Source organism: Lissotriton helveticus, chromosome 6 (genome assembly GCF_964261635.1).
Source record: "Lissotriton helveticus chromosome 6, aLisHel1.1, whole genome shotgun sequence".
Lineage (NCBI taxonomy): Eukaryota > Metazoa > Chordata > Amphibia > Caudata > Salamandridae > Lissotriton > Lissotriton helveticus.
In genome coordinates, this window is record NC_136067.1 from 1,716,052,470 (window position 1) to 1,716,071,124 (window position 18,655).

Sequence of the window (18,655 nt, forward strand, 5' to 3'; positions counted from 1 at the left end):
CAACATGGGGTTTAGGCTGGGAGAGGAGGTACCGAAATCCCACAATGTAAACGTCGAACATTGCATTGGACTGCTCTTGTGGATTATTGTATTCTAATGTTGTCGTTACTGATGCGTTTACCGTGGCAAACCCTTCTCCCGTTGCCTGCCCAAGCATTCACATCCTAATGTATTGTAAACAGCCCCGGCTGCCAGCGCTCGGCCGGCTGAGCAATGGAGGAACTCTCCAGGGTGCTGAATCAGGAGGCAGCGGTAGCAGCGAGGCGTGCAGTACTGTACCAGCCCGGCATGGGTGTGTGACTCGGGGGAGGGTCTCCCCACTCCAGCCCTCCCTGCTCTGCATCCACACATCTCTGGACGGGGATTGGTCGAGGCGCGGCCTGACATCGCCGAGCGAGTGCCCGCTTCTCGCTGCCTCTGAATTATAGATGAGGAGGAGCCGGAGATGCAGATTGGCACCAGGGCGCTCGCGTGCACATAGACTGGCAGGCAGCATCCCCCGGGCTTCCCATCCTGAGACGGGGGATGTGTGAGGAAGGCAGCACATAGTGCCACGGTGCATCGGAGCGCCAGCTGACCAGCCCGGTCACATCTTGTCTGTTCCTCTAGTCCTCGTCACCGCCAGTCAGAGAACAGAAAGATGAAGGGAGGAAACGGTCCAGAGTGCAGGATCGCCGGTTTCCTTCTGCTTGGAGCAGCCGTCCTTGCATGTGCCGGAGACGCTGTCCTCACGAATCATTTTTTGGTTGAGTTGCACAAAGGGAGAGAGGCAGAGGCTCAGCAGCTTGGTGCAGAATATGGCTTTAGTGGTGTCAGGAAGGTAAGATCCGGCATTTAATGTGTATGGGAAATACCTGCATTAGCTGCACATCCATTGACATCTAGTTACAGCTAGTTCTGTAAGTTGTGGGCAGGCTATGCGTCTGTTTAAAGCATGCTAACAATTGTATCCCTGCACAGACCGGAATCCATCCAATAAACAGGAAAATCTAAAGCATAGCGATGAATATGTGGTGCTCGGATGCTAGAGGCGCCCATTTGCATGCGGTGTTTTCGAGGTCAGGTAATATAGTGATTGTACACTCACATGAATGGAAGTTGCTCGTTATATAACGCGTATACGTCCACACAACCCTCCTTGTAGTAACTTCCTGTTCAACATTAGAAGTCGTGGCCATGGTAAACACTGGTAATGCCTGAAGTTTGGTACCCGTTTCGTTGATACGTCATTGATTTAAGTCTGCCAAGAACCATTCTCCTTCAGGCTTCCCTGTAGTACTCCAGAGAAAACAGACGAGGGGACCCCGGAAATGACACAGGTCGTCGCTATTCATTACATCAGGGGAAGTGCATGATGGACAGAGGTTCTTGTTTATTACTTTGTCACAGAGTAAACCATAATCTAAGGATACCTCCCTATACCCCCACGAGACTACCTGTCTATCTATCAATAACGCAATCTTCCTTTCTAGCTAGCTGTCTGTCTATCCGGCTGCTTAACTATCTAGCCACATGCGTGTCCATCTATTTATCTATCTTTCTGTCTATCTCCACATCGCCTTTTTAATGTGTGGCTTATTAAATGGTTTGGAGTAGTATCATTTGCAGTATGTGGCCAAGCACAAAAAAGCGTGGTTGTATATGTGTATGAATATTTGTAATTTTTGGATTGGAAATATGCTAATTTAGTGTTATAGTGCTAACGTAGTTTGGCTTGTTTTACGCGCCTGCAGGGACATAGACCAGTCACTGCCTACCACGTCACACCTTATGTAGAAATTGATGTCTTGTTGGACGTACATTGAAGTAAAACGGCCTTGGAGATTCGTGTTGATTAAGCAGCCCCAGGTGTATCAATTTCTCAGGGTTGCCCCGCTGTAACAAGTGTGGCAGTTCTGGGCAGATTCAATTGTACCGATTTATTGATTTGAATTGATCGATAACAGCCCTAATTCAGAGCATGGCGCGTGGCTGACTCGCGTACAGGCTTCAGGGTGAAGACCTTAGGTGTACAGGTTTGAATATGGTAATGCACAGTGCACGTAGCTACACACCACAGCGTGATCTCTGAAAACAATGCCACATGTAGAAGGAAACCAGCTCTGAGAGGCCAATGTGTCACCTCTCTGGGGATGCCATTACTGAAAGTGTTAACTGTGCATGTGGTGTGGCTAAACAGTAACTTTCCTCTCCCTTGTGAAACACACATATGTTTCTGGGTGTGCAGCGAAATACAAAATCAAACCAGTTTTTGTGGTATAAACGCTCTCAATCTCTGTTTTTACACGGTGTTGCTGATTGCAAACCGCATATGGACGCTGTTAGACTTACCAGTAGGTAATCTTGAAATCAGCCCGGGACCTTTCATGCTCTTATCAGCCACCTCTGCGCTCACACTACAACACACATTTTTTGCACACCATCCACACACCTATTCACACCTAAGCCCACAAAACAAGCACAACGCACAGAAATGTACGGAAACGTACACCGTGACAGGCAAGGTTGCACCTACACAGGCCAAAAGGTAAATGTACGTGGATGTATAATGTGGGTACAATCCAGGCAGACACACCTGAATCGTGAGAAGGATATATAGGCCATGGACGCACACACAAAACATGCAGACTAGAAGAAAATGGCATGCACTGCAAGCCCTCATTTGTAAACAGACCCCAAGGGTCAGCACCCTTTACTTCAATCGTTTAGCTCTGGCCACCAGCAATGATAATGACCTTTCCTTCGGCTAAACTTTACTTTGAAACGTTTACTGCATCCAAACTGGCTATTAATGAAACATACTATCAAATTAGCCAAACTGAACTAAAGGTCATTCACAGTAAAGATCTGCTCAATGTAAAGGTCAGTCTCAAAGAAAAGGACAAGTCCAAAGAAAGGTCACAGAGGTCAGTCACAGGAAAGGTCACCAACCTCGATAAGGAACAGTTCGAAGATATGGTGGACGGAGTGATGGGGTGAAGCAGTGGTTGGTATCCTTAACATACAATATAGACTCATGGATACAGTGTGGAGCCCTCCCCGATCTAGTCTGTTCCTTTCAATCTGAGCTGATCCCCAGGAGCCCAAAGCAAGCATCCGAGCATTATGCGTGTTTATTTAATTTCGCTTAATAGTGTGCTTTTTTATGTTTACACTTTATTAGGAATTTTTTGTAATCGATTTCATGTTTTAAACCAAAAGAGCACAGGCGTGGGTGCAGGAGAGACTTTCAAGTCCCAGATACGAGAAATAAAAAAATATCCTCCAGGCTATAATTTTTAATAACAAGCTTCGCACAAGACATATTAATTTAGATTTCCAATGAACTCACGATTATGTCATGAAAAGCTGCTGGGTTCATAAATTCACGCACACCCTATTAATTTGTGCCTGACACATTTTCATAAGGAATTCAATGCTGCCCATAGAGTTCCTTAAACGATTGTTTAAGTTTTGCTCCTCAGTGGATGATTTATGGTCTACAAATTCTTTTTCCACGACTTCATAACCTATATAGGGACGTTTCTCCATCGCTGCAGTGAAGGGGCCAGGTGGAAATACACTTAGTAAAATCCATCTCCATCTGACGCGAATACAGGCAACCAATTTGCTTGTACCAACACATTACCTTGAAAATTCGGAATATTCTGCACTGTCATGCAGTGGTTCCCAACCTGTGGCCTGGGTACCCCTTGGGGTCCACGAAGCTTCCTCAGGTGGTCCGTGACTACTTAGAAAATTAAATAATATTAACAGGGTAATGAAGTGTATATAAATAAAGAAGCTAAATGTACAATTGAAAATGTTAAAAGGTATTGTTAATGAGATGGAATTTGAAATTGGAGGCTAAAAATTAAAGAAGCAACCTCAGAATGATGCGTGGGAGCAGCGTAAGTGCATCAAGCAGAATATAGTATGGATGATGAGTGGCCTCAATTGAACTTAGAAAAGCTCCAACCTTTCTTTTAAAATTAAAAATGTGTTTTTATATTAATATGTGTCGCAAATTAAAAAAAAACGTGTCATCATTTGTGGATTTATTTGATGAATGTTTTTTTTCTGTATTTTTCGTGTACTGTTTTGCTGTTTAACTCATCGACAAAGCTGGGGTCCCTGGTTTCCAGTAATGATTAAGTGAGTGGGTCCCCAGACGCCAAAAGGTTGATAACGGTTACTCTAGTGCACGTATCCTATGTCCAACAATTTGCAGAAATAATATTGAACATATTGTTACATAAGAATCCAACTTCCAGTGGTCAAAAATGATCAAGTAATTGCACGTGAAATTGTTTGCAAAATGTAGGAAGACTAGGAAATTAATGTTCATCTGACCGACTGTCCTGGTACCTCTCGAGCCAGTGAACATTCTTTAAAAGGACAGCATAGTCATCATTATCATAAAACTCTATTTCGGCTATTACAGCCATAAAAGCACATATAAAGTAACAGTTTCTACAGTTCATATAATAGCGTATTGGTTAAAAACTAATAAAAAGAAGGGAATACAATTATCATTATAACCAGTAGGTGGTTAAAAGGAGCCAATAAGCAGATAATCATACCCCCGGAAGCATTGTTCACCGGTGGGGCAGCAAACGAGTACAAATACTGTAATACCGGCGTCATTTTCAGCAATAATAACAAATACAAATGATTAAAAAAGGGAGCGTTAAAAATATAATTTAAACAAAAACTGTTAAAAGAGTTCACAGCCTAAATTTTTCAGAATTAGGATCACAGTGATAATCATGCAGAAACGGGTTTGCTAGTTCTCAAATCAGTCTTTTAACAAATACCTACGTTTGCACCACATAGCAAATACAAATTTGGAGATTGCAACAACAAAAACTGGGTGGGTGTCATATTTTAATACCCTATAAAATTCTCAAAAGTTTCTTATACCCAGATTTCTGCAAAGTTGGATGACCCATTTAGACCTGGCCCTTTTATATGCCAAGCAGAAGAATAACACATGAATTTCAGTTTCTTCCGCCACTAGGCAAACAGGACAAATTTGTTTAGTAACGCCGACCCACTTGTTTGTAAATGCATGTAGCGGGAACATCCTGTACCTAAATTGCAGATACAATTTGTTTGCTGCCGGTGGTAGGATGGAATCCAAGACCAACTCCATATTGTACTGGTGTTTTGCATCCAGAAACCCAGAAGTCAAACGAGACGAGTCTACTGTCTGCAAAATATGTGCCAATCTATGTTCTTTCAAGGCAATTGCTAAAGATTTTTTCGAGATGGCTGGGCATGTCTCCTCTGGTGCCGACCATAGGTCACCCCTCCCTATAGTCCGAAATGCATTCCTAGTAAAAGCCAACCATGGGATATTCCCCACCCCCATAGCAGACATAACAGCTTTTAGTTCCTCCCTATAATATCCTAACTCTGGCATACTCCACAACCGTCGCCAGTAAAGGAGTGGATGAGAGGCAATCAGGTCTGTAATGGAATTAATACCCAAGTCCATCCTTAAGGGTATTAAGGGGGTACTTTTGTGTAGGCACAAAAGCTGTCTTTCCAAAATTATTTTCTGTCACGGTTAGGACATTAGTGGAATGGTGTCCCCAGAGTTCAGCACCATACATTGATGCCCCCCTTGCTTGGACCTTATAGATTTCTACAGGTGGGCTTATAACCTTTAGGGCGCAGCTCCTATGAACTTTTAAAATCCCCCGGGTGACCTGGATTAGCTTTAAATTTGCTTTATTAATTTGTGGTTCCCACCCCATTTTATCGTTTAGGGTAAGACCCAAATAGTCGAATATGGGAACCCTTTCCAAGGGCCTATAATCCATTTTGGGGTGTGGACAATTTGTAGAATCGGCATGGAAGACCATATACTTCGTTTTATTTATGTTTACTTCCAAATTCCGCTTCTTACAAAACAAGCTACACTCCTCTAGGACACGCTGCATCCCCATAGGTGTTTTAGAGAGGAGTAGGGTGTCATCCGCAAACATTAGGGCAGGTACTCTGCGATTAGCGAGGCTTTGGGAGTCAATATGCTTGACGACAAGGAGATCCTCGATTAACCCGTTTAGAAAGAGTGAAAAAAGGGTTGGCGCAAGGACACAGCCCTGTCTCACCCCCTTTTCAATGGGGAAGGGAGCTGTTAATTTTAATTCCCCATTCTTGCCAAATCTTACCCTAGCAAAGGTTCCCTCGTGGAGGCGTTTGAGCTGTTGACAAAGGTAAGGTGGGGCTCCCATGTCAACCAAGAGGCCCCACAACTGGTCACGATCTACCATGTCAAATGTGGATTTAAGCTCCACGAATGTAAGGTAAAGACTACCACCCTCCAATACTATGTTTTTACAATAGATCAGTTGGAGTCTAAATAGCTGATCTATGGTCGAGGTTTTAGGTCTAAAGCCTGCTTGTAGGGGAGTTAAAATATTGAGGTCTTCCATCCATTCCTGAAGTCTTCCTAATAAAACTCGTGCAAAAATCGTCTGCGCTATGTCGATGAGGCTTATCGGCCTATAATTTGCTGGTTCTAAGGGGGAATCTTTTTTGTAAATAGGAACAATCTCAGCTCCTGCCTGATTAGGGGGTTGGTATGCCATGAAGGATAGCATTAAAAAGGGTCTACAAGTATGGAGCCCACACTACCTGTTCATTTCTATAAAGGTCACTGTAGATCCTGTCCAGACCGGGTGCTTTATTTGGTGATACTTTGGCCAAGGCCGCTAATACCTCGGCCAATGTACAAGGAGGTATATCTCCAAGGGAGTCAACAATTTGAGTGCTAGCCAATACCCCTATCTCGCTGAACATTCTTTAAAAGGACAGCATAGTTACCTGAACATTTATTTATCTCATTTCAGACCTGGCATAAGGTAGCTCTTGTTCTAAGTCCACTTCAATACAGTTCACTGCTCTTTTGCTGGGTGACCTGACTTTAACTCCTGAGTATGTATAAAAAGTGGTGGCTGAGTAAATTCATGTACACAACCCAATATAAAAAGTAACAATAAAACAGTTAATACACAAATATAAGAAAAAACAATGGATGCTCAAGAGTGAAGAGAAGCCACCAAATCTTCTTCAAAGAGGGCAATGTTCAGAGAAAGGTTAATCCCCAAGTACTCCGACACAAAAGATCCCACTCTTTTGTGAGAAGTCTTCTTGTGTTCTTTATTCATGAACCACAGTCATCGTATATATGTTATAATTTGTGCCACAGACTAGACAACATTTGTATTGTCTCTGGATAATAATATTCCAGCCAACGTCTTCAGGGATGACATGAGATAAATATTTAGAACACCAGCATCTGATTTCAAACGCAATTGGTTGTAATTACAATATTCAAAAGATCCATGCTGTCTATACATCTGTTATGTATGGTGAACCAAGTGGGAGAGTGCTCCACAGCCAAGTAGCTCCAGCACTGCAGTCGCCTTTTTTAACTCCAGAGTAGTACATCAAGATTGAAAGTCCAGTTCACAAAGCTTATTCTTTGAGTAGACGTGGTTTACTCCACTCTTTTTTTTTTTTTTAGTTCAAGTAGAAGTTTATTGAGATGAACAGATATTGGTATTACAAAAAAACAAAGTGAATACAGCATCAGCAATATGGATAATAAATTAGGACATCATAAAAAGTATCATAAGATAAAATAGGGAAAAGGGGAAAAAGAAAGGGAAGAGGGGAAAAAGAAAAAGGGAAAGAAAACGGAGATGAGGCTAAAAATTTAAAGATTACAATCAATGAGGCTATATAACATGGGAAGCAATGCATAAATATGTGGAGAAGTAAATACTAGTGAGAAAGAAGGAACAAAAGGTTATTCAAGGGGGTTTCGAAACTTCTTGCTGAATTGGGGGTAAATGAAAGGATCGTTTGGCACAAACATCCAGGTAAAGGGTGATGGGGAGCCATAGCACAAGTCTTTTCGGGGCTAGGGTAATGGGATAAACAAATGCAGTATCCAGTCTGTGATTATAACATACATTGAACCACCAGGCTTTAAAAGTAATGCCCTTGGAGTCTTTCCAGTTAACAGTAATTTGCTGAAACGCAATAGCTAATAACAAATCAATAATATGAACATTTGCTTCAACATCAATCCAGGAAGAGGAAAGTGAGCCAAGGAAAATGTCAGTGATAGAAAAGGGGGTAGAGGTCTGGAAGATAGAATTGATTTAATTCCAGACTTTAGTCCAGAATGCGTGCGTGAGAGGACACATGAAAAGCATATGAAAAAGTGTGGCGTTAGGGGCGGAGCAAGACCAGCAGAGATCCGGAGTCAAAGGGAATCGTTTGTGAAGGAGAGATGGCGTATAAAGAAGTCGATTGTAAAGGAAAAAAAGTGTTTGTGTGAGAGAGGCAGCCCTGGAGGACTTGCGAAGCTTAGTCCATATTTTATCCCACAAGGATGTGAGCCAGGAGACAGCGAGATCAGATTCCCACTGCTCTTCAACTGTGGTTTTAGGCCTAGGTGATGGAGGATTGTGAAAGGAATGATATATGGAGGACGCTGATGAGTTAGAGCGCAATTGGGTGTGTAGAGAAGAAATGGGAGTATTAGAAATCGCAGGTGAATTAGAATGAGAAAGGGAGTCATATGCAGACATAACTGCATTCTTGAGTAGGATGTATTTGTGGACAAAGGAGGAAGGGAGAGAGAAGAGTCGACTAAGAACTGGAAAAGGTGTGAAGACAGATCCAGTGAAAAGTTGGGAGACCCAGATTAAACCTCGCTGCCTCCAAGTTTTCCAATAAAAGGGTTTCAATTTGATAAGAATGCTGTTATTGTACCAAATCGTGGTGGCGAGAAGTTCTGTAATGGAGGAGGGAGGAGCAGGAGCAGTGGCTAAAAGTAGTTTCACAGTATATTTGTGAATTGGAGTGGATAGAAATTGGGGTTTGCGGGAAAAGGAGAGATACTCAGCAAAGGAAAAAGGAGAAAGAGAAAGGCGTTCGAGTTCAGCCCAAAGAGGAAGAGGGTCAATAGGATCTTTAAGCCAGATGGCCGCCTGTTTCAGGAGAAAGGCTTTATGATAAGCGGGAAAATTTGGGAAATTAACTCCGCCCTCTGATTTGGGGAGGCGTAGGCGCGATAAGGACATGCGCGGCTTCTTTCCAGACCAAAGAAATGAGGATAAGGTGGAATTAATTTTAGCAAAAAATTTGGCAGGGATGGAAACCGGTATATTAGAAATGCTATAGAGGACGATTGGGGACAGCATCATTTTAATGGTGTCAAGACGGCCCCACCAGGAAAGGTATAGGGGATGCCATCTAGAGGTGAGGTCAGACAGCTTCTGAGTACATTTAGTAAGGCATAACGAGATAGTATCTGAAACAGAAGAAGTAATATGCAAGCCGAGGTATTTTATATGGGATGGACTCCATTTGAAAGTAGATGCAGCAAAATCAGGTTTAAAGGTGAATTTGGTGAGAGGTAGGATTTCGCATTTATCGCTGTTTAGTTTATATCCAGAAAGATGGGAATATGTATGAACTTCGGCAAGGAAAGCTGGGATGGATACAGATGGATTCGAAATGAAAAGTAAGATATCATCTGCGTAGGCAGCTAATTTAATTTGCGATTGAGCAAGAGGGAAGCCATGAATGTTTGGGTTTTGGCGTAACTTAGATAAAAAAGGTTCTAGGGCAAGATTAAAGAGAAAGGGGGAGAGAGGACAACCTTGTCGAACGCCTCTACCAAGGCCAAAAAATGAGGAAATGAGACCATTGGCACAGACCGCTGCTCTAGGATTTGCGTAAAGAAAGGAGATGAGGGAAATAAAATTAGGGCCGAACCCAAACCATTTTAATGCGGAGAAGAGGAATGGCCATTCTACCCTGTCGAATGCCTTCTCGGCATCTAAGGCGATTGCGGCTAGGGAACCATTAAAGCGTGACGACTTAGATAAAACATTAAAGAGGAGTCTGGTGTTATCGGAAATGAAGCGGCCCTTAACAAATCCTTATTGTTCAGGGCCAAGGAGATCTGGAAGAAAAGGATTTAATCTGATGGCTAAAGATTTAGCATATATTTTATAGTCAATGTTGACAAGTGAGATCGGTCTGTAATTCTTGCAATGTTGGGGATCTTTGCCCTCCTTTGGGATAACGCAGATATAAGCATCTGAAAAAGTGCCCAAGGAAGCACCACTGGTCTTGAAGGAATCAAGAAGGTGAAATAGTTTGGGCAATAAAAGAGTGGCGAAGTGTTGATAAAATTCGACGGTAAAGCCATCTGGGCCGGGGGCCTTGTCTTTCTTAAGTGAGTGAAGTGCAGTATGTAGTTCGCGAATGGTAAGGGGAGTTTCAAGGGAGGCTAGGTCAACAGGAAAGTTGGGAGGAGGGTGTATGCTGGAAAAGAAAGTGGAAATAGAGTGATCAGAGGGTTGAGTGCCGGAAGAGTAAAGTGTAGAATAGAAGCGAGAAAATACCTCCAGGATATCAGCATCTTTATGTTGCAGCATTGAATTAACATCAAAAACAGACTCAATATTCGATTTGTTTTGTTTGACTTTCAAATAATTAGCAAGTACTTTCCCCGCCTTATTTTTCCCACCATAAAATTTCGAACTGGATTTCAAGAGATACAGTGAAGCATCATCAGTAGACTGTTTGTTGTAGTTCATTTTCGCATTAACAAGAGCTGTCAAACTTTCCTGGGTATGAGAGGTATAAAAGGAATGCTCTAGGGTTTTGATCTGAGATAAAAGATCAGTGGTACGCTGACGAGCAAGTTTACGTTTTGCCGAAACATGTCTGAGGATAAAGTCTCTGGCTGCAGCTTTGTAAGCGTCCCATACAGTGTGAGTGGGTAAGGAGGGGGTATCGTTAATAACAAAAAATTCGGTAGTAAACTCAATAAAGGTGGCGGTAAATTTGGGATCAAGAAGGAGGGTATTGTTGAATCGCCATCTTTTAGGACCAATGGATTTAGGTAAAAAGTCAATGTTGATTAGGACTGGGGCGTGATCAGAGAATACAATGGGGCCAATCTCAGCTTGGGTGAGGGATTGGGAGAGATGATGGGAGAGAAAGATATAATCAATGCGGGATTGAGAATGATGGACCGGGGAATAGAACGTAAATTCTTTATCGGTTGGGTGACATAATCGCCAGGCATCAATTAATTTATGTTGGGAGATGGCGTGAGTAAAAAGCTTGTGGGATTTATTAGGAACAAAAAGAGATTTGGAATGTCTATCCAAGAAGGGGTCCAATGGTAGGTTACAATCGCCTGCTAAAATGAAATTATCATCAATACAGTCAGTAATACGAGAGGCAAACGCACTCCAGAAAGTGGGACTCCCACCTGCAGGGGCATAGACATTGAGCAGAGAAAAAGGGACACCTTTAGAGGAGAGCTTGACAAATAACCATCTGCCATCAGGGTCAGAGTCAGAGTGCAACACTGAGTGAGTAAAAGATTTCCGAATTAACAAAACAACACCATTTCTTTTGCCATCACCAGGAGCTGAAAAAACCTTTCCCACCCAACCTCTTTGGAGCTTAGCAGCCTCACTGTCAGATAAATGGGTTTCTTGTAAAAAGGCAATGTCTACATTGAATTTAGCTAAATGAGAAAGTATCTTTTGCCTCTTTATGGGCGAATTTAAACCTTTAACGTTCCAAGAAACAATGCGTACTGACATCAAGAACTAGTAAAAAGGGAGAATGTAGACAGGAAATGGAAGAAAGCCTCATAAAATTCGAGAAGGGAGAAACTAGAAAAGAAAGAAAAATAAGAAAGTACGAAAAAGAAAATAGCCAGAGAAACACTGATAGGGAATAGCATGAAGAAGAAAAACTTTGTGAGAAGAGAAGAAAATCGTATTAGGAAAATAATATGAAAGTGGGCGAGAGAGAAAGCAGTAGAGATAGAAATCGATATAAGGTAAGTGAAAGATGCTGTGAAGAAATAACCTGAAAAGGGATGCAAAGGAAATAGAAAGGGTGCCCGAAGTAAAATGGTAAGAGAAGACAGAAAAAGAATGGGAGGGATAAGAAAATACCAGAGACATGGATATGCCAAGAAGATAAAAAATAGGAAAAAGGTAGTAGAGAAAGGTATTAGAGAAGAAAAGCATGGAGTTAAAAAGAAGAGGGCTAGCATATAACAATTTAAGGAAGAAGGGAGAAGAGAAGAAGTGGAAGAAAAATGCAGAAAAGAGCCAAAAAAAAAGAGAAACAGGTGACTGACAATAGGAGAAACTAGTAGTAAAAATAAAAAGCAGATCAAGAGCGATCCAAGAAATAGTGACCTCATAAGAACCAGCAATAACAAGGAAACAATCAAGACGAAAACATGCGGAACAATAGGGATCATGTCAGCAATAGAAAAAGAGAACGGAGGGCAGTACTTACAAAAAATGATGGGGGATGGGTATGTTCAAAGGGCAGGAAACAGAAGGGGAAGAGTGGAGACGAGAGGAGGGAGGAAAGGCCAACCAACGGAGGACAGGCAGACGGGGCCACGGGACGTCCCACCGGAGAGATATGACGGAACACAGGGAAATAATCTGTGAGAAAAAAGAAAAACAACGAGATTAGAACATGCAAACGACTAAGTAACAGGGGAAAACGTAAGATTAAATATTTGAAGAACAAGTAATAAGCCAGCATGGGCGAATAACGGGTAAATTATGCAATAGCTGAGGAACCTGTGGAAAAAAGAACACAACGTCATGTAAGCAACAGAGAACCATGAATATCAGGAAAATCAAGAAATATTAGTAACAAAGTCAAGGTGGAAATGAAGAGGAGGGCCCAGAGAATTCCATGTCAGCTGGACCACAGGAATTCAGGAAACTGCGGAGCCGAAGAGGATCTTCAAAAGTCATGGTCTTGTTGTTATGAGTGACTTTGAATAAACAAGGGTGAAAAAGTCCATATCTGGCCCCAATGGAACGCAATTCTGCTCTCATATCAAGAAATGCTTTGCGTCGGGAGGCAGTAGCTTTGGCGTAATCCTGGGCAATAAACAAGGTGGAATCCGACCATTTAAGATGAGGTATAGCTTTAGCCGCAAAAAGAACCTTCAGCAGATCTGTATATTCGAGAAAGTACATTATTACACCTCTAGGCTTCGTCTCAGGGGAAGTAATGGAAGGAGCTCGACCAAGCCTGTGTGCGCGCTGTATGTTAAGAGAGGTGCCGTCAGGAAGATGCAGAAGCTTGGGTAAGAAGGACTTAAAAAAGGCAATGGCATCATTCCCCTCGCAACCTTCCTTCAGGCCGTAAAGACGTAGGTTGTTGCGTCTATTCCTATTTTCAAGGTCCTCCACCTGCTTCTGGAGGGTTGAGATTCGCGTATCCATGTGGACCGTCTTGGTAGCGGCTTCCTGAAGAGATGACACAGTCTTTTCCACCATGGAGACCCTAGTATCCATTAATGACCAGTTGTCAGTTAGAGTTTGCAGCTTTGAATTTGTCTCCTCCATAAAGGGACGCAGTGCTCGTATTTCCTCAAGGAGAAGCTCCATGGAAATGGCTGACGGTGACTTTGGGGGAGATGGAGGGTTGTGTTTCAATCTCTTAGGAGTGGTTTTCGCACCTGGTTGAGGAAGAGCGTCCATGGTGAGAGATGGTTCGCAACTAGAGGAACCTGCAGAGGCTTCTAATTGAGCCAACGCAGTAAATAGTTTTGAGTTTTTGACAAAGTTGCGTTTAGAGGTTTTGCCAGGACCCTCCGCCATGGAAGTAACAGGTAGGGGTAATCCCCAGTAATGTATAAACCAGATGAGCACTACAGGTGCGAGGAAAAACCAGCAAAGTCAGTAGTAGGAGGAGGTAATGTGAAATCCAAGATGAGCCAGATAGAAATGGGAAACAGGCGTGCGAAGGCTGAGCAATACCAAGTTGATATTAGAGGCAGTACACAGGCTGATTTAGTAGAAAGCCTAAAATGGCCGCCAAAGCTGAGGAGAGAGCTATAATTCAAATAAAAAAGGAAAAAGACGATTCCAAAAGTAAAATAAAGTCACCTGTAGAAATTGTTATGGGTCGCCTTCATTCCCTGCAGGTTTATGCCATTTTCGAAAATGCGCCCGCTGCAAGAGGCAATATGCGTAGCAGACGCGCTCCTCAGGCGAGCGCCGTCTGAAGAATCAAAATGGCGGTCGCGGCTGTAGCAGAGCCGCGACCGGAGCAAGACTGGAGCTGCTGGGCGAGGACGAGGAACTCGGCGTCAACATGTGTTCCTATGGATGCCCGGAGTGTTCCGTAGTCGTTCGCTGCGGAGCATGTTGAAAAATGAGGGCTGGAACCGCCATAAATCTCCGGTGAAGACGGAGCTTTACCCCGGTGCGTCCATCCGTCTCGGGCGCTAAGCCACGCCCCCGTTTACTCCACTCTTAATGGTGAATTTCTCCTGAATTTTCCTGCCTGGTTCCAGGGCATTTTCTTTGAGTAGGTGTGTTTTACTTCAGTCGCAGTTACAATTTACTCATGAACTACCAGGTGTTAGTTATGCTGACTCATAGAAAATAAAGTTTTCTGATTCTTGAAATGTGTATCTATGTCTTATTCATATAAATATTTGAGCACATTAGAATTACCCTGGAGTAAGGCACAACTACCCACAGAAACAAATATGTTCACCAGGCCCTCAGTGCGCCTTGCGCTCTGCAGGGAGGCACTGTTTAGTACAATGTTTAGTACTATCAGTGCTCAGCAGGTTCAGAGATTGATTAATGAAAAAATAAGGACATGACATGAAATATTTTATGTTGGTGGTGTTTGTGGGTCTAATTCCAATGAAGTTACTGTGAGGAGTTGTGATTTACCTCTTACTCTGGCGTCAAGACTAAATCACATCTACTCATGGAAAATGCTTTTTGAACTGACTCATGTATCTGTAAATTAGCAACACAAAAACATACAAAAAAAGCTTTTTATCAAATGATAAGAGTTTGGATAAAAATTGCACCCAATGTTCAGAGACTCTCAATTTGTTTGCAAGATCACATGGCATTTAGTTTTACAAACTAGTCATTGAATTGAAACCTACTGGTCTTATTTAGAGTTTGGCAGATGGGATACTCCACCATAAATTAAATATACCGCCTGCCATATTACAAGGGCCACAGGATGCAAAGCACTTGGAGTACGGTAAACGGGACATCCGCCATGCTTGTGACAGGCTATCTTGTCCACCAATATCAAAATGAGGCCTATTTTCCACCTGAAGATTTACTGCATTCTTCTCTCCGGACCTATGATTCCAGATGTGACCTCAATGAGCTCCTCACTCTCACCCATCAACATATATCATCAACCTCTGGGCATGCTGGTCTTGTCCTTTTCCTTTTGCTTCTTCATGCATGCGGAAATAAAGCAGACATGTAGTAGTAGACAATATGTAGAGCGCCATGGTTACTCCAAGGGAGTGTCCCCGCGCCAGGATTCCACACAAAAAAGTGGCTACAAAGGATTCTACCTAGAGGAATTTCGTCTTAGAATTGTACGAAAAACTCCAAAGTTTACTGGCAAGATAGCTGAAAAAGCTCCCTCAAAGGCGCACTCTAGCTATCCTGGGCACCACAGCCAAAGCAGCATCAGAGGACCTTTTGCAGCGATTGGGCTGATGTGGTTAAATCAGGGGAAATAAATAACAGGGACCTCTTAAGATCAGAACTCTATGGCAGAAACAGAGAGCTTAAAGGAGATCCTTTCCCTTATTGGAAGCCTTTGATGGAGGGAGCTGCCTGCCAAACACAATCTGCGTGTCTACATTCATGTTAAGTGTCTCAGTTGCTTGAGACTGAACTTTGGCATTGACAGGCTCATTGTGTTTGGAGAGCCTGGGAAGTTGTAGGAAGAGCTGTCTTGGCCTGAGTGAATGAGGTCTTCCTGTACTGCACCAGCTGTTAGAGGCGCCGGATTTATTCAAGGGGAACTCCTCTGGTCAATGCTGTGTCACTAGCATGTACCACTACCATGGGGTAAATTAGGAAATAATTCTAATTGGGGCACCTAGTGACACACGCTAAGGTCAAACCAAACACAAATGGTATTTAAGCACATTTTAACACCTGTGCCTTGTATGCGAAGATCACTGACTCTTTTCCACAGGCAGTCTTATCCAGGAAGACACCATGCAAAACAGTTGTAAGTTGAACACATTACTGCCCATCATTAGTCCTGATCTATTAGGGTACACCGCTCGAGACCTCTCTGTGCAAGTGCCATTCGTGCTGGAGTGTATAAGTGCCTTCTTTCAAGAATCAGCTTTAAATAACCCCAAAAGCCAATAGTGTCATAGCTCGACTATGGAAATTCCCTTCATAGGCTCATGCCTCTCTGTTTAATTACTAATTTTCAACAGATCAAAAGACATCATCATGGCACGTGACGACTGACAGGAAGTACATACATATTATGTCAGCGCGTGCAGCTCTTGAATGGTTTCCAATGACGAGGCGAATATAGTTCAAGTCTATAAGGGTCTGCCATAACATTTTGTACAATGATGGCCCAGAGATTCCTTCTGTTACCAGTAGTCTTGCCCCAACAGACCCCAGGTAATCTTAGGCCCCAGTAGCGCAAGGAAAGGACGAATCATTTACTCTGTGCAAGCAGCAGTCTTGTGTAATACCCCTCACAAGCTCTCTGAGAAATCGAGGCTCACATTTTCGCAAAGCAGCAAACGGTTTTCCTGTTATAAGTCTTACTAGATACAGGCTGATTTCTGTTGATTCTAAAGCACTGACAGGATGCTTGCTGTTAAAAAATATAGCAATTACTGTTAGAAATATGTCATTTGCAACCATCTTGATCAGATCAGGTTGATAATTGGCAGATTTGCACTTACTTTACATAATGCTCTCAGGCTGAAAGATGCATGAAAGTATTTATGAAAGAGGCCATGTTCTACAGAGAAACTAGCATGATGGAAATAATGAACGGATGAAAAGCCTATAATGGTGTATTTTTGTAGATGAGGGGAAAAGACATACATAGGGTAGGCAATGTTGAGACAGTACATTAACGGAGCTATAGAAAATGTATCAGGTTGCATGAAGTGTTGCTGTAATGAGAATTTACCTCGAAAAAAAGGCAAGAGGCGTTTGGCAAAACAGGAACAGTTGGTTTAATTAAACGCTTCAGCCAGAAAACATTTACAGAAATGGGTCTGAGGACTGTCTTAACATGCATTTGTTATTCGTGCCATTATATACAGTCTTTGTAGTGTCATAAAACAATTTAGATCTCTTATTTTAGAGAAAGGATTGCGAACCCCTGTCATGGGGTGTAAATCAGGCCACTTGATGTTGAATGCAGGTGGGTCTCGACCTTGTGTAGACACAATGATGGGCCGTGAGTGAAGTGTTCGGATGTTCGGTTTGAGGAGCGAGTGATCGGGGCGTGTACTGTGTGTGTAGTGCTCTGATTGGCTTTGTGTTCCTAACTTTATGTGACATCTAACTATATTGTTTTGGAAACATGCACACCCATGTGGCCATATGTGCTTTATTGAGGCCTATCTCCTAGTACCATTGTGGTGTTGCTGCCTATCTGTGGGACTAATCTGTGATTTTAACTGCTTGTGTGTTTGTTTGGCTTGTTATGTGCCACTCCACCTGTGACCTTTTAATCAGTAGCCTCAGGCGTAGGTCGCAGGGCCTGTCTGACCATGTATTTCTTACTCGGGGTTGATGGAGAGGTCATCTCCAGAGATTTCGACAACAGTGACTTGATCACATTTTCAAATATACATGTATCGTTATGTATCGTTATGTAGATTGACATCAATATTAACAGATTGTATGACATAACCAAGTTTTCATTTTCTATGTGTTCCTTAACAACATGGGCAGAACAATGAATATGTCTGAACCACGCATTCCATTTACAACCCAAGTCGTCACAACAACTTGCCTTACTGGGATCCTGGACTCTGGAATAGTATAATTTACTATTCCAACTCTAGTCACCTTAGCAGTAGGGAAAGCGTTGGAATTTCAAGTCCAAAGCTGCTTGATCTAACGCATGTCATTGTAACAACTTGCGTTGTAAATGTAATGCATGGTTCAGATGCATTAGTTATTCCACCCACGTTGCAAAGGCGATGCGTTGTTCGGCGGTCATTGTATTTGCCGTTTCCCATTTTAACATTCCCGCCTCTAGTTGAATTTTCAACAACATCATTTACCCCGCACTTCTTGATTATAACTTCTCTATTTATTTGCATTCTACCCACTTTGAAGACTGCGATTTTACAGTAGGAAACTCCCAATTGTGGAAACCAGTACAAGAATGAGAAACGGCAGCAATGACGTATAAAGTCCCGCAAACCACTGAGGAAGCCAGGCAAACCAGCCTCCATACCATTCCTGCTGTGGGCCACCTCCCTCCTTACGCATGTCCATTTGTAGTCAATGCAGTGTTTGGATGGCAAACGTGAGCATCCCTTTATCCATGTCATTGCCTGGGATGAAAGAACAGCCGGATGCACCAATCTTGGCACACACCCCTCCCTCCATTGCGGTCAATAAGTCTAATAAATAATGGCGTTGCATCAACATGAGGCAGATGGCACTTAGTTCTTCCTTGATTGCATTAAGACCGAGCACAGGACTGTTTATCATTTTCAGTAGCTCCAGCCTGGTTATTGTAACCAGTGGTCGTTTGCTTTCATCTGCATTGTGATAAAGGGTACAGACCCTCCTGC

At 42.7% G+C, this 18,655-nt stretch overlaps 1 protein-coding gene across 1 annotated transcript in view; it reads left to right on the top strand.

The window, feature by feature from the left end:
- The first annotated feature begins 463 nt into the window (after positions 1-463).
- The window catches only part of PCSK2 (proprotein convertase subtilisin/kexin type 2), an 850,498-nt gene continuing 832,306 nt past the window's right edge, over positions 464-18,655 (top strand). Inside the window, exon 1 of the mRNA XM_078649584.1 lies at positions 464-820. Within this exon, the coding sequence (XP_078505710.1) occupies positions 641-820 (180 nt within the window). The 5' untranslated portion in view covers positions 464-640. The remainder of the gene's footprint in view (positions 821-18,655) is intronic.